Genomic DNA, 27,678 nt, shown 5'->3' with positions numbered 1-27,678 from the left:
GTCTACGTAATCATGTCTACGTCAGATATTAACAAAACCATAGCATTATTACAATCATCGAAAATCAAAGAAAGAAATGACGCGTTAAATAATTTAGAAAATATAGCAGCATCGAAGTTTAGATTAAACCCTAAACAGTTTAGACAATTAACTCAAGCAATATTAGGATTAATTAAGCATGAATCACAAATATATTTTAATAATAAATCCACTACAGTTGACTCACGATTAAGCCAGGCATCTTATAGTCTACGACTCCTCACTGAAAAATCAATTGAAGATACAAGAATCGATTTCAAATTCCGCACATATCTTGATTTATGTATGAGCATTAAGGATCAATTTTTTGTACACTCAGAATTGTTAGAGCCTTGTTCAATTGATTTTATTAAAACAGTAACAAGCATTTTGAACTTAAGCTATGTTAAAGAACATCTAAATAGGAAAGAGTGGGCTACATTATACAATTTCTTGGTTTCATTAATCAATAACATATTAGATGATTGCCAAGGATCCTTATCAAACAACGGTAATAATGAAAAATTGTTGATTGATTTGTATACAGCGTTGCAGAATTTATTACAGTGTGAAAATAATGTTTCTGTGAATTATTTACAGTTGTATGACAATGACAATTATTTCAAGTTGTTAAGAGTATTGGATAAAACTTCAGAATTATTGAAAAAAGAGAATGTTATCATTATTATTATTTTCCGAATAATAAACAAATTGATCACGGTGATTACTACTGAAAAATTCAAGTTTGTCAACAAATTAATTAAGATCGGTATCAGGCTTATGGTTTTCTTTCACCATTCACATTGGGAGAAATTGCAGGAACAATTTCTTATATTTATCAATTTACCAGGGACTCATGACTTGATTAATTTACACAATTTACCAAAATTGATTGGCGATCAATATATTCTTAGTGAAACAAATACACAAGAAGATGGAAATTCAATACATTCACAAGCCGATGATCAAGATGAAGTGTTTTTATACAACCTAGGGGTGCTCATTCATCATTTAATGAAGAAATTAATGTCTGGATCATTTGAATTAAAAACTGACGATATCGGAATTTGTGCAATCAATAGCAGTCTTACATGGTTCAATTTAAAAACTATATATTCAACTTCGCAAAACTACAAGCCATGGTTGTTGACTTTAGGAGTGTCACGTCTATTGAAATCATATTACGACTTGAAACAATTTATAAATAAACAGTCAAATGATCCACAAACGAGCCTTCTTCTTTATTCAAATGGGTCTCCCAATAAGAATAAGCGGCAAAAACTAGGTTCGATTGCGGATACCATTAGTGATTCCAATAGCGCAATTGAGCTTTGCAATAAATTAATTCATTCCAAAGAATCATCAGATAATCAAGTATTGGGCTTGAAATTGTTGGTGTTTTACCTTGATCTATATACTTTTGAAAAACCAAAAGAAAAGCCAACGGAATCAGATAGTATGGATACGACTATTGGTGAAAACACAACTTTTGACTTTGTCATATCAACCACTGATAACACATTCATTGACAAAAACGTAGTTATGAAGAATATTTTGATCACTTTTGACGACAATTCAATGAATTTTTGGAGTAGTCTTTGCGCAAGATCAGTTTTATTAGATGAAATATTGGAACTGAACCATAGTGGGTTTAAATTTAAAAAAACATTTTCAATCCAACTTTTGAAATTATCTTTACTTTTGTTAAAAGAGCCAGTGGTTGCCAATATTGCGTGTAATATCGTCTTTAAATTGGTATTCGAGCAGAAAACAAACCTAAGTGAGTTGATTGATGATTCTGTTATCATTCAATTGGAAACTTTAATTGATCTCTCAGAAATCAATGGACCATACAAAATTACTGAAGAAAGTTTCCAGTTTTGGTATGCCATCAACAAATTAGCAATTGAAGTGAACTTGTCCAAGAAAAACTTCTTGGGTCGACGAATTCAAGATTGGATGTTAGCAAAATGGGATATCACCTTTTCACCTGGAGAAGATTTTGTTAGTGTTGGTTCGAGTGTAGCCAATTTCATGTATTGGTTGTCGGGAAACTCGATTACGTATAGTCCAGCAACAACTCAAAAATCAATTTATGAAGGTGAGATTTGTGAATTTTACTGCTTTGCACAATCATATGAGAATTTAGAAAAATTTTTGTGTTTGAAATCTGTAACAGATATCAAGGAGATCCCCAAGTTTGAGATAATCAGCATTGCCAGCAGTGACAGAATTGACACAATATTGAATAAAGTAAATCTTACATTTATGGCGTTTGATAGAAGTCTGGTTGCCAGTGGCAGTTTATTTCATTGGATTATTGTTTTACTGAACATTGTTGCAAAAGTGCGTTTCATAAAATTTGTTACTCATGAATTGACTGGATTACAATATCAGTTGTCGGCCGGATTGAACTCGTTTAAGGATATCACTTTAAGTTGTGAAGAGATTATTGGTGTGATGGAAATGGTTAATAAGTATTTACCAACAGATCCAGATACAATACAGATTTTCATTCAAAATTTCCCACTGGAGAAATTAGTTAATACTATCAAGTTTGACTACCCGGGACTTACAGATAAGGACAATAGAAAATCGTTTCCCGAGGATGGATTTGGACGGGAGTTTTCTAGAGTCAGAGATGCTACGACCCCTCCCTTTACCGCTTCAACCAGTGCAATGTCTTTTATGAAATTGAATTACAAAAAGATCCAGTCTCTTGAAGTATCAAAGTTTATTATAATTACTGCTGATATTGAAGGGAAATTACAATCAGATATCTTGACTTCGTTTTTGAATTATATCGAAACATTGGGTACTGATGACTTTCTTCCATCGCTTTTGTTTGCCGTGGAGAATATCTTTACTGATCATCTGGCTCATTTTCTTGATGAAATACAGCTTGCTAGATTGTTGAGAATTATAAATGAAAAACTATTAACTACCCAGAATTACGAAAAGAACGAGTTTGCATTGGTGGTGATTTCTCAATTTTTGTCAGCTACAGCACCAATTTGGATAAATTCATCAGATAGCTCATTATCAAGTGATTTTTATAGTTTGGTCCTGCGACTTTATCAGTCTGGAAGAGATGACTTGATTTTAACTGAAGCTTCCATTATTGAATATTGCAAATTTTTAGCACAATTTATCACTCACAATGACGAAAGGGTTTTTTCAAATACTGACATTAAAAATGAACTACTTGAAAAATTTTCAAATTCACCCAACAATATCAAAGACAGATTGGCACAATCGTTTGGAGAACTTGTTTCGATATCCACTATACAACAACAGGGACAAATCTATTCTGATCTTTTTGATAGATTTGTGAATCCTGAACAATCTGTTGAATCTGCTGGTACATACACTAAGTTCTTTACGAATTTATCCCAATCGTCTTTACATATATTGAGATTGGCATTGTTTAATTTGCTTGAATGCTCACGGTTCCCTTTTTTCATTCCCTATTTGGAAACATGCTTGAAAGAGTTTTGTAAAATCATGAAGCTAGATGATGCTAACAGGTTGTTCAAAATTTTCAAATTCGAGATCTTGCGAAACTGGTGGAAGTATGATTCAATCGATACATTTCCATTTGTATTGTTTCTGTACACAGATTTGAATTCCTTTTACCGTGATAATTATCGTGAATTGATCGCTGTTGCATTGTCGACAAAATCAAAGAGCAGGGAAATCAGTAATGAGTTTGTTGAGCAATTGGCTGACTTGAAGCAATCTCATATCGAAACTTTAGTTGCAGAAAGTTTATCAATTATTGTTCCATTGTCGTACTGCAAAGATGGAGTCAGAAACGATATGTTTCAAGTCCTTCTTGATTACTTGAAAGACACACTTAAGCAAGAATTTATAGACAAGTTACCTTTGATTGTATTAGAAATTATCAAATTCACCGAAATATCAAATGAGAAGTCTTTTGAGAGTCTTGGCACAGATAAATCACTTGCAATATTCTTAGCTGATGCTAATTCATCGTCAATAATCCAAACTGCTGGTGAAATGGTAATTTCATTTGATTCTAGTGTCCAATTATTAAAGAAATTAGTTGAGAAATATCACCAGCCCGAGCATGAAACTTTTTGGTCCTCAAGACAAATATACTTTCTTCTTAGAAGGTTATCAATCTCCTTGAAATCAGCAACAACACTTGAGCATAAGATTATATTTTTGAGGAAATTCAAGTTTGTATTAATTTTAGGTGGCAAGAAATCGGTTGACTATGCTGTTTCTCGTCTTCTAGTTGATACTTTATGCCCTTTACTATTAGACGAACCATCAATATCAACAGATGTATTCTTGATATTGCAGTTAATAACTGATGTGTACCTGCATCGCTATACATATGAGAAATCCATGGTGTTAATAATTCAAATTATAAATTCCTTGTTGGCATCTAAGGCTGTTGATCGATCAAGTAGTTTACTAGATTGCATTGATGATTTTGTTAATACTGGTGACCAAGATAGAGCAATTTGCCAACTTCTTAAATCATCAATTGCAATTTTAAAGGGTCAATCAGTGGAAATCGAATCTTCTTTGGTTGAGTTATGTTTGGAGGAAAGTGGGCCTGATTATATAAAGCAAATGATTTTGATTTCGAGAATTTTTGGCAATGTTGTTTTTGCTACAAGCCACAGTGGAAGCAAATTGACTGTGGTTGAGAAATTATTGACTATCAGTAAAAATCAGATTCAGGAATTTTCTGATGGATTTAAATTATGGATTTCTGGTTATTTGTCTGATTTTTATATCGAAGGTGGCTGCAAGGAAGATGTAAAAGCTCTTACATTTGATGAATATGAAGGAATCCCTGTGAATGATTTTGAAAATGAGGTTCGATCTTTTGATTTTACTTTAAAATCAATTGAAAAATTTATCTACAAAGATGATTTCCAAGCCGCGGCTTGTGCTGAATCGATTATTGGTGTTTTAATCAGAAAGTACGAAACAAATAAACGTGAAGTTTCCAAGTTTTTGAATTTCGAAACTATGGTTGAAAAGTATTCCGATAGTATACTCCCAATTGATTTTCATACCTGTGTTATATTAAACGATAAAGCTGATGTCGAATACTTGGGAGATGACTTAGTGGATATAATTGGAAATTTTGAATTATTTTTATTGAATGGCACTGAGTTGTGGTGCACTAAGTTGTACTTGGCTCTTTTACAGGAATTGGCAGTTGAGACTAGCATTGCACCGCTTTTAAGCACTTTTGTTATAATGGTTCCTGAATTTGCTAAAACGTCCTTGCCAGTTTTGGTGTGTAATTATTTGGCTATAAAGCGTAGTCACAGTCAAGACAGAATTATTTCCCTTTTGAATGAGTTTTTGCACACTTCTAAAAAATCAGAATCTTCTATCAAGATCTTTCTTCAAATTTTGATTTTGATTAGGGTTGGTGCCAAAATTTTTAAGAAACCTATTTTTGCTAATGTGTTTGCAAAAATTGATAAGTTGAAATTCTACCAATTGGCCTGTGAAGTGAAACAATTTAAGACTGCGTTAATGTTGTTTGAAGATGTGGCATCAGATAATAACTCAGATTTGCATTTGCAAGATCATTATCAAACATTGCAACATGTTTATGAGTCGTTGGATGATGATGATTTAGTGTTTGGATTACCAGAAAGAACCACTCTAGAATATTCAATATCCATGATCAACCGAGTTGGGAGTTCAGAGGACAAACTTCGATTTAGTAGTGCTGGTTTTGATACCGATATGATGTTGCATCAAGAGCCATCATATTCTAATATAGTCGGATCTTTGTCAACAGCAGGTCTTTTGGGGGTGTCAAGAGCATTAAGCAAAAACGCTAGTTTTGAATCTAACGACGATTCTCAATATGAATGGAGTTGGAAACTATCTAAATGGGATTTACCAATTTCCAAAAATGCTACCAAAGAAAACGAAGTGATATACAAGACCTTGAAACAAATTCACGATTTCCCCTTGAATCTGGAAGAGATATGTCTGACTTCACTTTTGAATGCTGTGGATAATAAAGTGTCAGCGACTGACATGAGTGTCAAAGAATTTAAACAAGAAGGAATAAATTGGTTGAAGACTATTTCAACCGTAGCTTCCATTGCAGAAATTGCAAATTCCACAGGTGAAAACATAATACCAATGACAAATCAGTTTGTGGAGAAAACACAATGGTTTGGGGAAGTTGAATTTAGTATGTTTGAGAATTTATTGTTGGCTAGGCAATCAACATTTGGGTTAATAAATGGTAGACCTCTTTTGAGTTCACCTTCAGATGCTGCGTGGATTGGCTCATTGTATGATTTGGTTAGATATAACAATTTAGCAAGGGCCAATGGAGAGTATCAAAAAATGGTGACATCGACAATGTTGGTTGACAAAGTATCCAAAAAACTTCAAAGTAGCTCTTTGGATATGGTTGCTATCAATGCTAACAATTTGGCATCTTTTCAAACTGCGCAAACTCTTTGGAGTCAGGGAAACACCAACGTACCAGTGATGATAATGAAAGATTTGTATGCAGCAGGTGGTATCGAGATGTCAGAAAACTTTTTAAAAATAGATCCATGTTTGATAAGAGCCATAATGGTGGATTGGATGTCACAATCACGCCAGGAAGTTGCCTCTAGCATTATGGAGAAATATGTTTTGCCAACAGAGGAGCTGTCGAATTACATGACTGACCTTCAACAGCAATCAAAAATATTTGCAATTCTTGCCCGTTTTTGTGAGGCACAATACAAATCCAAATCTCTAAGCGAAAAAATATCAAAGTTGGAGAAAAGGGTACTTAATAAGGAAAATGAAATCAAAGATCTTAAAAGGCAGTATGAAAAAGTAACTGTTACACATGCCGAACAGAAACAGGTACAGCAATATTATAATAGATTGAAAAGGCAATTTATTTCTGAAAGTAAGGACTTGGAATCGTTGCGAAAGAGCAAACAGTTGTTTTCTACCAAAGCAGTTCAATATTATATGAAGAGTATAATTGTTGATGATTTTGAAGAAGAGAATTTGGACAAATTTTTCTCCTTGTGGTTGGAGCAATCAGGAAATAACGAATTAAATCAAACACTTCAGTCCGATTTATTGGCGTTACCTAGTCATAAACTTGTTTCTTGGTGTACCCAGTTGATATCAAGGTTATCAAATGAAACAAATGGTTTCCAAATATTATTGAAAAAATTGATAATAAACTTGTGCCTTGATCATCCTCATCATTCGTTGTATTTGTTGTTGTCATTAAAGAAGCATAAACCTGGTGCAAATGAGGTGTTGAACCCACTGTTACTTTCTAGATGTGCAGCTGCTCAAGCAATCTGGGATCAATTATTACAACAAGATCATCGATATGTTCTGGAAGTGTTGTTGCCAATCGATGGTTTCACCGATCATTGTACAACTTTGGCTGCTTATAAAGTCTCCAAGGGTAAAAATATTGATTTGACTAAATTCCCTTCTGGCGAATATTGGTTGAATGAGTTGCCAGCAATTCCACCGCCAACTAAAACAATAAAAGTTGATCCTAATGGACAATATAAGAATGTTCCAGTATTGCATTCAATAGACAAAAAGATTCAGATTGCGACATCTGGGTTAAGTTTGCCAAAGATTGCCAATTTCACGTTATCAGATGGGACTGAGCATCGTGTATTGTTGAAGCATGGTACCGATGGTATTCGACAAGACTCTATTATGGAACAAGTTTTCAACAAAGTGAACAATATTTTTGCTAAAGATCGAGAATGTAACAAGAGAGGATTGACTATTCGGACATATAATGCGGTTCCCTTAGGGCCGTTATCGGGGATAATTGAGTTTGTCCCCAATTCCATGGCATTTATCGATGTTATTAGTGGATATCATCAAATACATGATAAGATTAGTTATGATAAGGCAAGAGAGATTATGAAACTGTGCCAGTCTGGTGATAAACAAAAGCGAATACATAGCTTCGAACAAATTGAAACGAAAATCAAACCAGTTATGCGGTATTTTTTCCAAGAAACGTTTTTAACTTCTGATAGTTGGTTTGAGAGTCGAGTTAAGTATACTCATGGAATTGCCACTTCATCCATTGTTGGACATATATTAGGACTTGGTGATCGACATTGTAATAATATCTTGATAGATCGAAGCACAGGTGAACCTATTCATATTGATCTTGGTGTTGCCTTTGATCAAGGTAAACGATTAGCTATACCAGAAACAGTTCCGTTTAGATTGACGCGTGATATTGTTGATGGATTTGGTGTTACTGGAGTTGAAGGGATGTTTAAAAAATCTTGTGAACATACATTAAGGGTATTGAGATCGAATAAGGAACACATTATATCTATATTGGATGTTTTACGGTGGGATCCATTATATTCATGGACATTATCGCGCTTCAAAAAGCGGAAGTTGCAAGAGGATGAAACAGGACCTGGTGTACAGCCCGAGGAAGAAGGGTCAGAAGCTGGCACAGCAATAATGACAGTTATTGAGAAATTGAATGCTAATGGGTTGAGCACTGAAGCTGCAGTACGAGAATTGATTCAAGAAGCAACAAGTACACAAAACTTGGCATTGATTTATTTTGGATGGCTGCCATTTTATTAGAGTAAAGTGAATAACCATAGACAGGATTTGTAATATATTCGAGATAGAGTGAGAAAAACAATGTGTAGGTACTAAAAAAGAAAAACCGAATTAGGTGGATAGAATACCTTAAAAGAATGTTTGTCCCTGAATAATGTGCTGAGGGCCAAGATTTGAGGGTGTGTGGCTAATGCGTAATTGAATCTAAAGAGTAAGTTGAAATGATTTTTGAGTGGAACTAACAACGATGGAAGATATGCAAGGGTAAGAGATGAGAACTGTCTTAGACAAGTCAAGCTTATTTAATAGCGTATATCTTTGAATATTCTAGTCAATTCATTTGTCTTTACTGGTGACCAATATTTTTCTGACCCCCTATAATATGGGATCTGGGCATCTCATCTACTCCACCCGCATTCCGCATTCCGTACAATTTTTGTCCATGTCTAAATAAGTAGATGTCGTATTTATGAGATCAAAAGGCGACATTTTTTCTGGGTTGTTGTAGATGACATAGAAATATTAACATCTAAACAAAGAATGTTTTCATTGAATAAGTAGATGAGTATGTGTTGAGGTAAATGGTAGTAGTAGTAGTAGCAGTAGTAGTAGTAGTAGTAGTAGTAGTAAGTGTGGATCGTAAATTTACAACCTGTACCTAATAAAGAAAGTTATATCTATATCTCATTCATGGTGAGAGAAGATCTTTCTTTGGGCTTATTCATACATAAAGTTAAAAAAAAAAATTTTAACTAATAGTTTGTCAATGTGTGTGCGAGAGAGAAGGACAAAAAAATCAATGTGTTAAGATGAAAAGAAAATATTTTTTTTTTTTCAAATCAACTTCACTCTTTCAAAAATTTTTTTTCACCCATTTTTCAATATTATAAACCACGGCCACCACCACCATTCAATTATAGATAACAGTATATAGAAACACAATATTAACTATAAAGACAAACAAAAGAAAGATATAATTAGAGTGGTAATTTAAAGTCAAGATTAACAATCTATATATAGAAGAGAAGAAGAAAAAAAACTGACACTGAAGAGAAAACTTTTGGAACCTTAACCACTTGAAATGTCTTTTTACCCGTCGCAACAACCTGATCCGAATGAGGATATGATGTTGGATCCTAACCAATATCCAATGTATCAACAACAAAACTCTCAGGCAATGCCGCAACCAATGGCGGGACAAATTCCTCAATATGGTCAATTTGCACCAGAACATCTTTTCCAGCAGCAACAACAACAACAACAGCAGCACCAACAAGGTAGTGAAGGGTTTGATGGGATGAATTTGATGCCACCGTCACAATATAATGATTTTAGTAATGGGGGTGTTGGTGGCTATCCTCAATATGAGCAACAACATTTTCAGCAACAACAGGCATTTCATCAACCAGAATTTCAACAGCCAGAATTGGGAGTAGGCATGATTCCACAACATGATCAACAGCACCAACAACAAAATCATCAACAACAGCAGCAACACCAACCAGGATTACCGGGTATGGCAGTTGCTCCTGGACAAGAAGCTGGCAACTCACGAACAGTTTATCTTGGTAATTTACCTAATGATCTTGAACCTCATGAATTACTTGATTATGTTCGTTCAGGAATAATTGAAAATGTTCGAATCATTCCAGGGAAAAATTGTTGTTTTATTAGTTTTTTGGATACCAATGCTGCCTTATTGATGCATAGTGAATTTATTTTGAAGAAAATCAACATTAAAGGTTATAATATTCGTGTTGGATGGGGGAAAAATACTGCTATTCAACCTGGAGTGTTACAAGCAGTTACTAATGATGGAGCCACTAGAAATGTTTATTTGGGTAATTTATCTCCTCTGAATATATCTGAAGAAGAAATCATTAATGATTTGAGTATTTATGGTCCAATTGAATGTATTAAAACTATCCCAGAAAAGGGAATTGCCTTTGTTCATTTCCTTAGTATTGCCTCGGCCATTCGTTGTGTTAATAATTTACAATCAGAAAAATATCCTAAAGTGTATTATGGTAAAGATCGTTGTGCATTTATTACTAAAACTCAACAACATAATGCCGCTCAATATTTAGGGTTGGCTCCTGGTATGGAACATATTGTTACTGCTGCTGATCGAGAATTTATTTCTCTGGCATTAGTACAACAATCAGCTGCTGCAGCACAGATTGCTACTCAGGCTGGTGGGGCTAATAATTTAGGAAATCGTACGGTTTATTTGGGTAATTTACATCAAGATTCTTCAATTGAAGAAATTTGTAATGTTGTTCGTGGAGGATTATTACAAAGCGTTCGATTTTTAAAGGAACGTCACGTTTGTTTTATTACATTTATTGATCCTATTGCTGCTGCCCAATTTTTCGCCATGTGTCAATTACATGGATTAACAATTCATAATCGTCGTATTAAAGTTGGTTGGGGTAAACATTCTGGTCCATTATCCAATGCATTATCCTTGGCAGTGTCCAATGGAGCTTCAAGAAATATTTATATTGGTAACATTGTTGATTTTGAATATTTCAATCCAACTAAATTAAGAGAAGATTTCACTAAATTTGGAGATATTGAACAAATTAATTATTTGGAAGAGAAAAATTGTGCATTTATTAATTTTATTAATATTGCTAATGCCATTAAAGCCATTGACGGAATTAAATCATTTGATGATTATAAAAATTTGAAAATCAATTTTGGTAAGGATAGATGTGGTAATTTACCTCGTCAATTCCAAAATCAATTACCATTATCATCATCATCTCCTTCACCAGCACAAAACCAATCTTCGGGTGTAACACCAGCATTTGCTAATGATCATGATGATAATACTCAATCTTTACTGACCCCACAAACAGAAGTCCCACCAGCATCACCTTCATCAGCAGCTGTCTCATCTGACATACAATCAGAGGCTTTACCTGTTGGTGGTGGAGCATTGGGAATTATTGAGGATGGAGAATTCTATAAAGAGTCTACACCATTTTAAAATGAAATGAATCTATTCAAATTCATTTATGCATTGAGTTGTTTATTTTGTTTATTCTGTTTTTTCTTTATTCGTTTACATATAATATCATCATTTCATGTTTTATTCATATTATCATGACTGCTATCATTACTATTTTTATATTTATTATTTGAAATCATTTTATTCCTTCTTTTCATCAATCATTATTGAATCCAATTTTTTATTGTTTTTTTTTTTTTTTTTTTTTAGTTTCATGCAAATCTAGTTTTACTTCAATGGGTCCCCCGGTTAATTCATAATATTATTATTATGAATTTCTTTTGCTTTCCTCATTATTGTTATAAAATTTCATCATCCATTTTCCATTATTTTTATTTGTTCATACATCTTTGTTTTGTTTACTTTTATTTTGTTGTTTTTTTTTTTTTTTTTTCAAGCTTTTATTCATTAGATATACATATATATATTTACTTCTTATTATCATTGTATATACTTATTATTTACTTATCATTCACCAATATAATAAATAGAAATTAAATTTAATTTTCAAAAATTATCGAATTCTAGGAACAATAATTATAAATAATAACATGACAACAAATATAACAATCAATGCCACAGCAAATTTTATTAATGTCCAAATACTTATACTCCAGCCAGTTTTATTAAGTAAATAATCATTTAAATTTTTATTTAATGTATCAAACATTGTACGATTAATTGATAAATTATCATGAGTTTGTTGTAAAATATCTGAATCTTGATTCAATAATTTACTACTAAATTCAATAGCTTTTGATTTTAATGTCGATGTTAATTCACTCAATTCATTGACTATATCATCTTGAATTGATTCATGATATTCATTCAATTTGGTAGTATCACCATCATTATTATTGTCTTGATTTATTTGATGTAATTTCGATGATGATAATAGACGTTGACGTAAAGATGATAATTCTTCATCATTGGTAATAACTCCACTGTCACCATGTTGTAGGTTTTGTTCTCCTTCTTGTTTTTGTTTTTGTTGATCATTATCATCATCGCCACTATTTGAAGCGGTTGGTGAATTGGCTTGATCATATTGAATGATTAATTTATCAACAATGTACAACTTCTCATCGATTTCATTAATGTATAGTTTATCTAGGGTTTGTTTTACATTATGATAATATTTATTACTGCTGGTGAAATTTGCATGAAATTGATTATTTAAATTAGTTAATGAGTTTTTTATTTGAATTAATTTGAATTTGGTGATATATGGTGATGCTTTAGGGATGGTGGTGTTGGTTGATGTCGTTGTTGTTGTGGAAAGTTGATATAAAGTTGGAATATCTAATTCTTGAACATCTTTGTTTAGTTGTGAAAGAATTGATTCTATTGTATGTATTGATGTTAGAGACATGATCGATAAGTGTTGTAATTACTATTTGCTGTTAAACTTTTTTGGTGGTTGTCATTTTTTTTTTCTGTTTTGAAGTGCTGTCTTGGAGAAACAGAGAGATCAGAAAGGAATGCAAAATTTGTTAAGTTGGGATCCACTGCAAAGACATCAAATGACAAAAAAAAACAGCAGTTGATGAAAGACTTTTTTATTCTAAAACAAGTCTTTATCTGGTCGTATTTGATCTTGGGAGTTGATACCCTATTCTACAAAGCTTAAAGTGAAATTTAAACCCAGACCAGAAGTTCAACATATATCTGGGGATTATTCCTTCCTTATATACATCAATCTATACAAAAAACCCCATTATAATCTAAAAGTACAATACTGAAAATGATGTAAGCCCAACTACTATCAAACAACGATCTACGGAAAATTTATATATATGATCGTGGTTAGCGAAAATAGGCTTTTTTTATAATTCTGATCTAAGAATCATAAGGGACCAATAAAAGAATTCAATTTAAATTTACCTCCCTTCATTTCCCAAAAGAAAATAAAGAAGATATCAAATCTACTTTCCCTTTACATTCTATAATTGACATTAATGAAAAAGAAAAGAAAAGAAAGGAGTTTTAAAAGATTTTTTTTTTCCAGTGATGAGATTCTTTTTAAATTAGTAAAGATATTTGAGCCTAGACACTACCTGGTTAAAACACTCATTAACAAACAAGTGGTTAAAACACTTTGAATATGAAAATCTCTTGAAACTATCAAAATAGTTATAATTCTATATCTAAGTTTTATTATATTTATATCAACAATTGAATCCTGGTTGGAGTTCTAGACTAGCATTGTTCATTGTATCTGGTAAGGCAAAAATAATTGTGTTTGCTTTGTCGATTAAACAAGTGTAGCTGCTTTATCAATATTGATCTTTATCTGTTTCATTTTCTATTGTTCTATTTGCTTGTGTTGTAACAAAGAGGGTTTACAATTGTTTAACTTTTTTTTGCAACCACTCTGAAACAATTTTGGTTAAACAAATTAAACGAAAAAATGAAGAAAAATTGATAACAAGTAATTGAGAAATTAAGCTCTACAACAGAATAGCAATGACAATAAAAGAGGAATGTTCCCATCAAAGATGGCTGGCAAACTAACTGTGCTTGATCAGGCAACAAATAAATCGTTCCAAATACCACTAAGAAAGGGGGGTGCGGACCAAAGAGAAAGAACTCTGCCTTGACGCAGACACTCGCCAAGAATTGGCAGTTGTAACAGAAGATATTGGAAGGAGTAACGCGGAATGGTGGTCAAAAAGGACGTAAATGCAACAATATGGCCGAAGTCGGCTCAATCATGTATCTGAGACAAGAATTACCGAGATCAAACAAACCAGCAATTGAACCAAACTTCTATTGTCATTGAAGCCTGTTTGAAATGGTTAAGTATAATCTACTAGGAGTTGTATGTTAATACACAAATGTTTTAGATATTGACGAGTATGTGCTCATTTTTTTTTTGTCTTGGGGAAAATACTTGCCAAGTGCAGGTATTATCAACCCCACCAGCTAGGGAACATTGTCATCGTCACCGTCACAGTCACCGTCACAGCCACAACTAGTACCTCTATCCACCAACTGGTTGCAGCATTGATCAACTGTAGGTGTTTTTTTACAATCTCAATGTTTTGACGTTGGAGTGTTGCCAGATTTATGTAATAGTGGATCTATAGATTCGCCACCACGACTCCACGCCAGAAGCAAACAAAACTAGACATACATATATGTGAAGATACATGCATTTGCCTAAGGAATTTAACTTTTCACGTATTATCACTATCACGACACACCAAACACCAAACACCAAACTCTCATCAACAACCCAAAAGAAAACCACACCACAAAAAGAAGATCACTGCATAAAAAAAAAAATATCATCTTTTCTTTTTAGTCCAGAAATTAGATTTTTACATTTTGGTATCTTTTCTGCAAAGTATTGGAGTCATTACATGACGATAATATCTATAGAAGTATAGACCATAGCCATATACAAAGCTTGTTGCGTTAACCAACCACCACCTATGTCATGTATATACGCTCATACCAAGAAATCAGGTTAATTATAGTACACAATGATGATAATTAAGTTAAGCTAAAATACAATTATCAGATCTTTGAATTCAGTCTAATTATTGGGGTTTTCTCTACTGTTTGCACTCTTGGTATATTATTAGTGATGAGTTGTCAACCAACTGCTGAGTCCAGACAGTGGTTGAATATACAATATAGATGAGCCTTGTTTGGTTAAGGATAAGAAGTTAATCCTCAAGGCGGGCTAACTAATTAGTAATCAATCACAAAGAGAATGAAGACAATTGAAAATTTAAGCCGTGAACAATACTGGACGGGGACGTGGTAGAAAAAATGCAAAAGTAGAGCAAAACGTAGGGCGAAATGAGGCTTAAGGGTCGACGTAACAGAAGAATATTATTGATAAAAGGGACTCAGGAAGGAAGGAACGGAATTGTGTCTAATTATATAAAAATGATAAACAAAACAAAGAAAGAAGTTTTTTCAGTTTTTGTGGTGTAACAAAAATAAAATAACAAAACAACAACAACAACATTTTGTGCCTCAAACAAAATTAAATAATAATTTTTCTTTTTTAAAGAAAGAATTTAAAAATAGAATAAGACTGAATTTGAAATTTCTTTTTTTTTTTTTCTCATTTCCTTTTCTCGCTCTTTCTTAATCAGGCAGAGATTAAAACTAATTTAGCAATTTCAATTTAATCACTAATAAATCCACCACCACATAAACCACTAAATAACTACACTAAAAAAAATTTCATCTTCTACTGACTAACCAACCAACCAACGAACTATTACTTCTCCTACATCTCCACTTCTCTTGTTTTTTTTTTTTTAATACCCTCCAAAAAGAAGAAAAAAAAAAAAAAGAAATAGCTCAAAATCACCAAATACCTCCCCGTTTTCAAAACAGAATTGAAATTTCATCCATCAACCAAATCACCAGAATCAAAGAAAGGATTGGAGGAAAAAATTTTCTGTTCTCTTTTTTTTTTTTTTAGTTGCTTCTATATTTTTACTTTGATATTCTTCTAATCATCATATTCTTTTTGTTCCCCTTGTTTTACATATTTTTTTTTAGTTTCGTTGTTTCGGTGTCGTTGTTGATTTCCAACATTGTTTTTTTTTTTAAGCAAAAAATTACATTTTTATTTTCACTTTTGTTTTCACTTTACCGTCGCTTGGTCGTACTCATATTCCTAGTCATTCATTCAGATTAAAGAACAACTCAACTTCCCTTCATTTGAATCAACATAGAAACAAGTCAAAAAACAAAACGAAACCTCAAGTCATTACCAATAAAGGATACCCACCCCCCTAGACAATTTTTATATAATATCAACAAACAGTACATAATGTTGTTAATATTTTTGTCATTACTACTACCAGTATATGCCGATAGTTGGAGTAAGCTGGGATGTTATTCTTCCATTAATGTTGCCGAATCAAAAGGTAGTTATACATTCCAAAGTTCTGGATACTGTCAACAACAGTGTGCAGGGTATAGAGTGGCAGCATTGAAGAATGGTAACGAATGTTATTGTGGTGATGTTGATCCAACGTCACAAAGTAATGGATGTAATATGAAATGTTCAGGTTGGCCCCTGGATACTTGTGGTGGAAGCTCTGCATATATGGTGTACATTAATGCCGATGCCGATTCCCAAGCAGAATCAAGCTCAACATCAACAACGTCTACAAGTTCAACATCATCATCATCATCATCAACAACAACATCATCGACCTCTACGTCATCATCGACCTCCACGTCATCATCAAGTTCATCTACATCTTCAACATCAACGGAGGAACCATCTACTACCACCATTCAAGCAACAACAACTGAAGAGAGTACAGCTCAGCCAGAGACCACTGAGCAACCAGAAACAACAACTTCATCTTCGTCATCACGTACAACCACTCAACCTCGAACTACAACAGTAATTTCCACATCAGTACAGAATGGTACCCCTAGTGTTGTTTACAAAACAATAGTAGCTACTCCAAGTTCTAATCCATCTACATCATCGTCGTCAAGTTCCAGTTCCACTACAACGCCACCATCTACATCTACATCTTCATCTCCATCAGAGACTGGCAATAACGATAAAGGTAAAAACCAATCAAAATCATCAGTTTCAGGAGGCACTATAGCAGGAGCTGTAGTTGGGTCAGTCGCTGGAACAGCATTAATTGCAGGATTAGTATTTTTGTTCTGTTGGCATAGAAGAAAGAAGCAGGATGAATACGATGAAGATGTGGATGATCAATTCACACTTTCTGGGCCAAAGCAAGAAATGGAACATCATCCATATTCAACCATAGGTGGTGGTGCTGGCGGTGGCGGTGGAGGAGCACCAATGATGGATCCTAATCCATTTTTAATTGCTGGTGGTTATAATAATTTTGATACATCTCAACAACAAACCCCAAGACAACAAATTACATCAAATGGAACTGTCGGTGGATCAGGTGGTTACGGTCACAATTACAAAATAAGCTCTAGTGGAACCAGTGGTGATGGTAATCACTCATTTGGATCACAAACAGATACTGAATTTGCATTTTATGATTATAATAACTCCAACAATAATAATGCCATCACCAACCCTAACAATAACAACAACAATAATGCCAATAATGGACTTTTGAATACCGATTCACCGAATCCAGAATTTGGTAGACGAAAATTGAGTAATGGATCATTACCAGATATGATTGCTCGAAATCCCGGATCTTTAAAAGTGGTCAATAATTAAGAGAATCACATTCTGCATTAGTTGAACGTTGCTATAGACATCTTCACCTTCCTTACACCTTTCTTCATCATTCGTTTCCATTTATTTTTCATTTATAATAGGGGGTTTTTCTTTTCTTTTTCTTTTTCTTTCTATATTTAATTCATTTTTCAGTATATACGTATATAATGACTCACGTTATAAAGAAATATTTTATATACCAAAATGTCTTGGGTTTCCATCTACAATTAGGTTTCGATATACTCTTGTATTTATAGAACTGGTCAAATATCAACACATTACATTTATCATGGTGCTCTCATCAATACTGGTGATGAACAATTTACCAAATGAATCAACTATTTGCTACAACAGATATGAGAACTTATACGTCTGTTTATGTAATCTTCGAACTAAAATATCACCATCTTTATCCAACCAGATCTTGGGTACTACTATCGTATTTAGATCAGTATGACTACCGTACTACCATTTCTACAATCATGTTTACACTTTGTCTTTGAACCCTTAAGTTTAGAAATTCGAAACAGCTTCTTCTAACAACAACAGCATTATTGAACAATGGAATTCTAATTCCCATAATAACCGATTGTTGAAAGTTTATTTTTTTTATTTCCGTTTCCATAACACAAAATCGAAAACCACAAAACAAAAAAATGTCACAATCACGATTTTAAATTCCTTTAGTTTGTTTGTTTTCTTCTTCTCTCTATTGACACGACTTCCGAGACACACTCAGCCACTACTGCCATCACCGCTAAACGCTGAAACAGAAGTGTAGTGGATTTCAACAATGGGCTTAATTTTGTTACTAGCGTGTTTCGTGTACCTTTCACTCCCCTTACAACAATAATGATATGTATGGAGATTACTTTCTGTTCTAGACCCGTGTATTTTCAACAATCAGACATTAAGTAGTTGATCCACCTGCTTTTTCTCAATTTTTTCACCTGATCGCCTTATTCTTGTTAATAATCTGTCCCATCCCCCGCCTCAAGTAAGTGGTGCTAAAAGTAAGAAAAAAAAAAACGTGAATTGGAATCAACAATCAATTATACAAGAGAAGATAGGAAAGAACAAACGATACAATCTACCAATCCTGCATAACCTTTCTTACTACTGCAAATATTGATTTATTGGCATGAGCGTGTCTTTTTTTTTTTCATTCTTGTTGTTATGCTTTCCTAGCTGGGACGAGAATTTTTCTTTTTTGATAGAGTTTCATGTTTCAGATTAGTATTTCTCTTACAATTTGACAGATTCCTCCTCCCGGTCAACAGACCACCAACAACGGCGTGGGTTTCTGTAGTCGGGTTTCAATTTCCCATTGGCTTGTTTATCTTTCGACTTATTCGGTTGTTCAGTTGTTCTTCTTCAAACTTGTTGTTTAACAAAGTTTGTTATTCTATTTGAATGTGACTTGTAGCATTGTTTTTGTTTAGGCGTGTTTCATCTGTTTTAGGTAAGTCGGAATTGCTTTTTTAAAACAGTTGTTGGTGGTGGTACTGGAAAACGTTAGGACCAATTTTTTTTTTTTAAGCGCGCGCCTCAAATGCTGTTTTGTCAATTTATGGAAGGTTTTACGCTTTGCATATTTCAAGTCTAGAACTAAGGTCATGTGACCTCAACCAGTTATATTCATTGAACTCTATTGTTGTATATCAACGGGTATTGTTTTACTAGGTTTTATTATTTGGATATTCTTGTCAGCTGATCAACCAATCTGTTCTTGTTGGTAGTGTTTGATATTGATATGAGTGATTATTACAATCGTGAACGACAGTACAACCAGGTATTGCTTTCAGAGGGAACAATAATGAGAATAACCAAATAAAAAGCCCTATAGTAATTGACTAATTCCTTTTTAACTACTCATCTTTTTATCATTACTAGCCTCTCTTCAGATCTTGTGTATCGTAAATATATATGTCAATGCGATGTAGTGCAACAAATGGTTCTTTATCTAGATTTCCTATACTCACACGTCTAAGGTATATCAAATGTATCAAATGATTTGAAACAATAGCGGTGGGGGTAATAACTTTGTTGTATTATTCCTTGACCATATGTCTCTTACTATTATGTCTATGGATAATTGATAAGAAAAGAAAACTTTAGCGCTGACATGTTGCTAATTCGAAGCAATAACCAATAGTTCTTGAGCTACTTATTCTGCGAGGCTTGGTAATGCATTAAAGGAATCTTACACTAGAAGGGTTTGGCTACTAGACCTAAAGGATGTTGTCATCTAATAGTATAATCATATAACCCACCACTATTGTAAGCGCCAAATTTCAATGTCCACAAACGCAAATACTTCAGCGGCTAGTTCTACAGTACAACTATAAGCATATAATAAATTGACACAATCACAAAATTACCAGTTTATGTGTGTATAATTTTCTCTACTATATAAATAACCTAAAGAAATCTTTGGCAACCAAAAAAGTTTTCTTTTTCTTTTCACTTTTTTCTTCTTTCTTTTCCTTTTCTTAATATTATCTTTAATATCTTTATTATAAAGACCCTTTTAACAATGGTGCTTTCATATCGTTATCCAATGTTGTCGCTTATTCCTTAATTCAATCTAAGTTGCTTTTCCTATATCGACGCTGTTGAAGATTACCATATCAAGTGAATCCCCAATGCTGATATTTATCCCGATTAAAAGTAACTACATTGTATTCATCCAAATCAATTTATTATTTTGTTTGCTGCTTCCTGAATATGAATTGGATTTGTTTGTGCCTATTAGTTTGTTGTATTGTTTGCTCCTTTATCCATACGATTCAGTCTTTTGCAACCAAAAAACAAATTTAACACTGACACAGATGGAAAAAAAACCAGTTTGCCGCCGGAAAAATACCTGAATACAAATATTGAGCTGGACATCCTGACAGTATCGGTCTCCCCATCTATACTGCAAATAGTTTAATTTACTTGGTGCTAACACTATATAGTTGATTACTATAGGATATGTATTTTGTATAAGTTGTACAGGATAGAATGTCCCGGGGATAGGAGATATGGTGATAGGGAAGGCGCTATTGAGAGAGAAGTAGATCCGAGGAAGACGTAAAGGGGTCCTTGGATGCGAAACTCTTGATGTAGCGTTCTCTTATAAGCAGGCGTTGTGCATGTGCTTCTGCGGGTGCCAGTGCTACTGTTTAGAGGCGGACCTACGTCAATCTCAAATACAGTATGCCAGTGCCTGTGTTAGTGCTAAAGCCGGTGCGTAGGTTGGTTTTACCACTATGTCTGGTGCCAATGCAGGGCCTGATAGGGGGCTATGGGCAGCGGAAATGCTGGGACTCAAGCTCGCTATCAAGTGGCGGCTATGGGGGAATCGCATATTGGACTCCCAAGCTACGGCCTGGGAGCGGAACCCTTCCAAGAGTCATGGAGTGGGATACTGTGCTGATGGGAATACAGTCAATATACCCTTATCTGAATAAAAGTTAAGTTGCCGTCTACAATTGACAGATTAAACCTAAAACAGAAAGCTCTTGAGGGGCTTTAGATATCGGATGCAGTTTCCCACTTTCTACGCCACACGTCTTTTTGGTAATACCATTCTATGTAACAATAATTATAGATCAAAGTATCAGGAGAATTGAATATGCAAGACCCCCACAATCTTTTTTTTTTTTTTTTTTTCTCTTCAAGAAAGATAAGATGCGATAAGCTTTTGTTCGATTGGGGGATTAATGTTTGTTAATTGAACTTGAGAGGGAATTAATTCCGTTATTATCTTCCTAACAACTATTTATCTTTAAATAATATTGTGCTTTATTTTGTGAATTCTGAAAAATGACCATTACACATATTTATTGTTCAACAATTAATAATAGCGAAACTTAAAAAAAGAGCCCTGATTATTGAAGTACTATCAATTGCAATTTTTTGAAACCCTTATCTAAGAATCAAATCCGTATATATAAATCCCTCAATCTAATAATAATCCTCCTTTTCTATAAAATATTCTTTTTTTTTTTTTTTTAAATACTCATCATCATTTTTAATTATGACAATAACACACCCGGTTTATAAAGAGATTGCAGCTAAGAAAAGATCTATTCGTGACAAGAAGTTTAACCCTGAATGGTTAATTCCACAACACGAACTACCAGCAGATGAAGTTACTGATGTTTTAAACTGGATTAAAAAGACGAATCATTTAACACCAAAGGAAATCCTTATAACCGAATCAAAAGCAGTTGACATAGTCAATAATATCAAATCACAAACCTGGACATCATTAGAAGTCGCATTAGCATTTTGTCACCGTGCTTCAATTGCTCATCAATTGACAAACTGTTTGACAGAAATTTTCTTTGATGAAGCGATTAAGAGAGCCAAAGAATTGGATCATTACCAATTGGTTTCACCAGGTGGAGGTAAACTTGTTGGACCATTGCATGGCTTACCTGTTTCCTTAAAAGACAATTTCAATGTTAAGGGCCATGGTACAACTTTAGGTATGGTGAATTTTTGTTTTAATCCACAACAAGTTGAGTATGATTCGACATTGGTGGAAATGCTACGCCAATTGGGTGCAATTTTATATGTAAAAACAAATGTTCCCGTGGCCATGATGATGCCTGAAACCACAAATCATGTTTGGGGCAGTACTGTCAACCCAATGAATCGATTATTAAGCTGTGGTGGTTCACTGGGTGGCGAAGCGGCATTAATTAAGTTGAAAGGCTCGCCAATTGGTATTGGACTGGATATTGGCGGATCCATTCGTATCCCGGCATCCTTCCAAAATTTGTATGCTATTAAACCCTCTTTTGGCAGATTTCCTACGTTTGGGACTCGTTCAGGTTTGCCAGGGTTGGAATCCGTCAACAGTGTAAATGGCCCAATTTGTGATAATCTTGATGATTTAGAGTTTTACTGCAAGACAATAATCGATGCTAAGCCGTGGTTGAGTGATGCTAAATGTGTCGAAATTCCTTGGCGACAAATTGAATTTGGCAATATCCTGACTGATAGAGTAACAATTAATGGCAACACTGCTTTACCACAAGAATCTCCAAAATTGAATATTGCCATATTAATGGACGATGGATTTGTCAGACCAACTCCTCCAATACGCCGTGGAATGGAAATGGTGACCGAAGCATTAAAGAAAGAAGGCCACCATATAATTGAATGGGATCCTCAGGATCATGTTCGGTTGTCAGAAATCATTGGGCAATTTTTCGTTAGTGATGGAGGCCATCACGTTTTGGAAGAAACTACTGTGGTCAGTGAACCATTTTTCCCTTATATGGAAAACTATGGAACTAGTAAAGACATTCCGGTGTCTCAACTATGGAAATTGCAACGTGAAAGAACAATTTTGATCGATAAATATCTTAAACGATGGAATGCCACTGCTGATTCTACTTCTAATGGGAATCCAATTGATGCTATTATTATGCCTGCTACCCCATTTGCTGGTAATCCATTAGGGAAATTTCCTACATATGTTGGCTACACTTCTCCATTTAATGCTCTTGATTATACAGTTGGTGTGTTCCCAGTGACCAGGGTTGATAAAACTGTAGATGTTGTTGATGAAGCTCCTGGGAATTACAATGATATTGATGTCCAGGTCTGGAAAGACTATGATCCCGAAGAGAGTCATGGTGGTGCTGTTGCCTTACAATTGGTCGCAAGAAGATTTGAAGAAGAAAAAGTAATAGCTATGATGAAGATCATTTCAAAGTTAATTAATTATACTGATTAAAGTTTGTACGGTTAAATAGAATTTGAAATGTATTTACTAGTTCTTTCTGTTACTCAAGGAAGAAGTTGATGTTTTTGCAACTAATAGGGTCATGAGAAGGAGCAGGCCAAGTTGGAGAAAGAAATAAACACGTAAATGCCAATTTCTACTCTTAGATGGCAACGTCGACTGAAAAACTTATTTTGATTGACAATGATTTAGATCGAGGCAATAGTGAATTATCAAGGGTGTTATTATCTTTTTCAACCAATTACAGATCTTATTTAAGATAACGATAACGATAACGAGTAATAGTGATCATTGAAAAACTAGGATTTGGGATTCCTTCGAAATCACGTCAAGTCACAGGGACAGGTAAATAAGAACTACTACAGTAGAACGATAAACGATAGCGGGCAGGCAAAAGGTGAGACACGGAATCTGTTACTGGAAATGATGATGTCAGTTGGACATAATATTGTAAGATAAACCAATTATAAGCAACTTAACAAACAAAGAAAATGATACATTGTTGTACTATTGTACTAATCAAATGCGGCTAATCTCAAATTCAGTAACTTTTGTCGGTAATAAATTTCTTTTTGTCTTTTTTAAAAGATAAGATCATCAAGGGGCCTATTGAGTGTTGATGAACCATCTACGTACTAGTGTAATTCTGATAATTTAAAGATAGGATTTATAAACGAGCATATTATACAAAAGAATCATCTGAGATATGGAGAAACCTACAAAAAAAAAAAAAAAAAAATCTTCTTTTCAATTCTTTCTCTAATCTCATCTGATAAGGAAAAATCCCACTGTTTCACCATCTTTCATGACTATATATAAACTTAGTACATTCTAAGTTCAAATTTTACTTGCTCCTGCTTCTTTTTGTTATTACCATTTTCTACTACTTCATGAAACAACAATAGTATTCAATTATCCTCACACCCTTTAGAAAACAAAAGAATTAGAATAGACAATAGACATTTAAAACTAAAAATCATAATGGACAAGGTATTGCAACCATTAAGGACATTACGTCGAATAGTGTGGGGTCAACCCCCAGAGAACCCAGTTGAAAGAAGCTACTTATTCAAACTTGATGCCTTCGTACTCAGTTATGTTTGCTTATTGTATTGGGCAAATTATCTTGATCGAGCAAATTTAGCCAATGCCTATGTTTCTGGGATGCAAGAGGATTTACAAATGAAAGGCAATGAATTAAATATCATTAACACTTGTTTTTATGTAGGTTACATTGTTGCTATGATACCTCATAATTTAATCTTACTCAAAATCAGACCAAGATATTGGATTTCAATTTGTGGGTTTTGTTGGGCGGTATTGACATTATCAATGTACAAAGTTCACTCATTTAAACAACTTTGTGTGATTAGATTTTTTGAAGCTATGTTTGAATCGGTGACTTTTGCTGGCACTCATTTGATATTAGGTACATATTACGACGAGGAATTACTACCCATGCGTACTGCTGTGTTTACGAGCTCTGGATTACTTGGGTCGTTGTTTTCTGGAGTGCTTCAAGCAGCAATTTATAGAAATATGGAAGATTATAATGGAATCCGTGGTTGGAGGTGGCTATTCGTCATAGACTTTATAATTACCGTCCCCATTGTCATTTTTGGGTTTTTCTGTTTTCCAGATGAGCCACAACTTTCTAAACCATTTTATATGACGAATGAAGAGCATCAATTAGCGCTTGAAAAAAAATTAAGGTCCAAAGAGAAGGCCAATAATGACTGGAATTTGATGTCTATTTGTAATCGGGTTTTCACAAACTGGCATTGGTATTTATTTTCCTTCCTTTGGGTGTTGGGCGGTGAGAATGAATCATTTGTGACAAATTCGCTTATGGCATTGTGGTTAAAGTACTACAATTACAGTGTCGAGCAAAGGAACCATTATCCAATGGGGCAGTATGCTGTAGGTGTAGTGGCTACCATCATTCTGGCATTATACATCCATGCCTTTGGTAAAGGGAGACATCATTGGCACATGGGTATAATAATTGGTATATTTACAACTGTTGCAGCGGCCGTGTTTGCTGCCAAGCCTGATAATACAGGTGCTGTTTTTGTATCCCAATACTTGAGTGCCGTTTCGTTTGCTGGTCAAACCGTTTTTTTCAGTTGGGCTAATGTTGTATGTATTAATGATTTACAAGAACGAGCAATTGTTTTAGCATCAATGAATATGTTTAGTAATGCAGTTAATGCTTGGTGGTCAATTTTATTTTATGGTGCTGATACAGCTCCCGAGTTCAAAAAAGGTTGCTGGGCATTGCTAGCAACAGCAATTGCCAGTATTGGTGTTGTTGTGGTAATACAAGTGTTACAAGCCAAGGATAAGCACCAATCACGTAATGGCGGTGGTTTAGTGGCAGTGGTCATGGAGGGTGAGTCAGACGAAGTTGAACTGGGTAGTCCTATCAAAGTATAAAATCAATAGAAGGTATATCTGTGTTTGATTGTAATAAGAAGTCTTTAGTTGGCTAATAATTGGCCGGCCCGAAAATAGCTCGGCTTAGCTTAGAACAATTGGTTAAGTTGGGATTTACAACTGACCTTTGTGGTAACAATGTCTCCTCTCGTAATGTTGTCCTCTTTTTTTTTTTTGCCTACTTCTCTGTTAAATACCTGCAGAAAAAAAAAAAAAAAATTTAGAAAGAAAGCTGTTGATAAAGTTTTATCTAAAGTAGCAACTTATTTTAGTTTATACAATTTGTTGTGCCACCTCCTCTATCAACCATGCCACAACTCCCGACATCTGACGATCATGAGTATCGGTACAATTATAATCAGGATTCATCCTTTTCTACCTTAAGAAATGTTCTAGCTTCAAAACTCGCCGCAGTAACAGACATTATTCAACAAGCTCGAACGTGGTACTTGGAACAATCAATCATTAAACAAATACTATTGGGTGGAGCTCTTGTTGTGATTGGTGTCATATCCATTTTGATGGTCATTTTCCATATATATATAATCAGATTCCTCATATATTTGTCTGACGAATGGCATAATTTGAAATATGGATCGTTGATAATATTTGTCTTGATATTTATGGTTGGGTTCCCTCCATTGGTTGGATTTTCCGCATTGTCGTTTTTAACAGGGATGATATATGGGTGCCCACAAGGCTGGCCATTGATAGCAAGTGCTTCCGTTTTGGGTTCAACTTGTTCATTCATAGTATACCGTTATGTTCTCCATAATCAAGCTGTCAAATTGATGAATCACAATGAAACATTCAGAGCATTTGCAGAAATTCTAGGAGAAGGCAATTCATTATTTCTCTTGATTTTGATTAGATTGTGCCCTTTACCTTACTCGTTATCAAATGGTGCATTGGCCGCTATTCCAGAATTACCCTTACTCACCTATTTTTTGGCTACATTGATTACATCGCCAAAAATCTTGATCCATTTGTTTGTTGGCAGTAAATTGAAACAAATTGGTGACGACAAATCCAGCGGAGGCACGAAAATTGTTGATATCATAAGTATTGTCCTCACTGGAACTGCTGCAACTTTAGCTGCGTATTTGATATACGCCAAAATGCAACAAAAGTTGGCAAGCTATCATTCTAGAGGTATAGCCGCTGATGACGTTATGGTATTTGGAAATTTTGAAGATGATTTGGAATTGGGGAGTAATGAAATTGAATTAAATTCGGCAGATTTTGACGCTGATAATTTTATCATTGATGACAATGAAGATGATCCAAGACAACAAGGAAATGGCAATAATACCAATAAAGATAATGGTGTACGAACATCTGAAGAAATGCTTTAGATGTTGAGGCTAAGGTTACAAAAATGGTTTCTTACATGGAAACAATTATAGAAAACGGTTAGAGGTTTGTACAGGATTTTACCTAGGAGTACATAATACATGTCAAGTTTATTTATGGTCTGTATCCTATAAAAAGTACGTACCACATTTCCCGTCTATAAATGGGATTAGTTAGAAGATAAGAGTTGTTGGTTTTCTTAACCGAAACTGATAATAGCGATGTTTGTTGGTGGTGATTACGTAATTCGTAAATTTGATCATACATAATATTTCTTCCATGGCTGGTAAATGAAACCACAGTGCGAAT

At 34.2% G+C, this 27,678-nt stretch overlaps 7 protein-coding genes across 7 annotated transcripts; 6 read left to right on the top strand and 1 right to left on the bottom strand. All coding sequences in view use genetic code 12, as the record gives it.

The window, feature by feature from the left end:
* Positions 1-12: 12 nt before the first annotated feature.
* Positions 13-8,634, top strand: CD36_63010 (DNA-damage checkpoint kinase, putative; the record flags this gene model as incomplete). Its single annotated transcript, XM_002420998.1, has 1 exon — positions 13-8,634. The coding sequence occupies one exon, from the start codon at positions 13-15 to the stop codon at positions 8,632-8,634; it is 8,622 nt and encodes a 2,873-aa protein (XP_002421043.1).
* Positions 8,635-9,694: 1,060 nt separating this feature from the next.
* CD36_62990 (RNA-binding protein, putative) lies at positions 9,695-11,608 on the top strand (the record flags this gene model as incomplete). The annotated part of the gene is made up of 1 exon (XM_002420997.1): positions 9,695-11,608. The coding sequence occupies one exon, from the start codon at positions 9,695-9,697 to the stop codon at positions 11,606-11,608; it is 1,914 nt and encodes a 637-aa protein (XP_002421042.1).
* Positions 11,609-12,143: 535 nt separating this feature from the next.
* On the bottom strand, positions 12,144-13,001 carry CD36_62980 (conserved hypothetical protein; the record flags this gene model as incomplete). The annotated part of the gene is made up of 1 exon (XM_002420996.1): positions 12,144-13,001. The coding sequence occupies one exon, from the start codon at positions 12,999-13,001 to the stop codon at positions 12,144-12,146; it is 858 nt and encodes a 285-aa protein (XP_002421041.1).
* Positions 13,002-16,430: 3,429 nt separating this feature from the next.
* Positions 16,431-17,834, top strand: CD36_62960 (cell wall integrity and stress response protein, putative; the record flags this gene model as incomplete). Its single annotated transcript, XM_002420995.1, has 1 exon — positions 16,431-17,834. The coding sequence occupies one exon, from the start codon at positions 16,431-16,433 to the stop codon at positions 17,832-17,834; it is 1,404 nt and encodes a 467-aa protein (XP_002421040.1).
* Positions 17,835-21,858: 4,024 nt separating this feature from the next.
* On the top strand, positions 21,859-23,571 carry CD36_62950 (amidase, putative; the record flags this gene model as incomplete). The annotated part of the gene is made up of 1 exon (XM_002420994.1): positions 21,859-23,571. The coding sequence occupies one exon, from the start codon at positions 21,859-21,861 to the stop codon at positions 23,569-23,571; it is 1,713 nt and encodes a 570-aa protein (XP_002421039.1).
* A 990-nt stretch (positions 23,572-24,561) lies between these two features.
* CD36_62940 (pantothenate transporter, putative) lies at positions 24,562-26,016 on the top strand (the record flags this gene model as incomplete). Its single annotated transcript, XM_002420993.1, has 1 exon — positions 24,562-26,016. The coding sequence occupies one exon, from the start codon at positions 24,562-24,564 to the stop codon at positions 26,014-26,016; it is 1,455 nt and encodes a 484-aa protein (XP_002421038.1).
* A 308-nt stretch (positions 26,017-26,324) lies between these two features.
* Positions 26,325-27,371, top strand: CD36_62920 (transport vesicle protein, putative; the record flags this gene model as incomplete). The annotated part of the gene is made up of 1 exon (XM_002420992.1): positions 26,325-27,371. The coding sequence occupies one exon, from the start codon at positions 26,325-26,327 to the stop codon at positions 27,369-27,371; it is 1,047 nt and encodes a 348-aa protein (XP_002421037.1).
* Between the last annotated feature and the right edge of the window lie 307 nt (positions 27,372-27,678).

The sequence above is a fragment of the Candida dubliniensis genome, chromosome 6 (genome assembly GCF_000026945.1).
Source record: "Candida dubliniensis CD36 chromosome 6, complete sequence".
Lineage (NCBI taxonomy): Eukaryota > Fungi > Ascomycota > Pichiomycetes > Serinales > Debaryomycetaceae > Candida > Candida dubliniensis.
The sequence above is the reverse complement of the archived record's forward strand: the minus strand, read 5'-3'. Positions and strand labels throughout refer to the sequence as shown.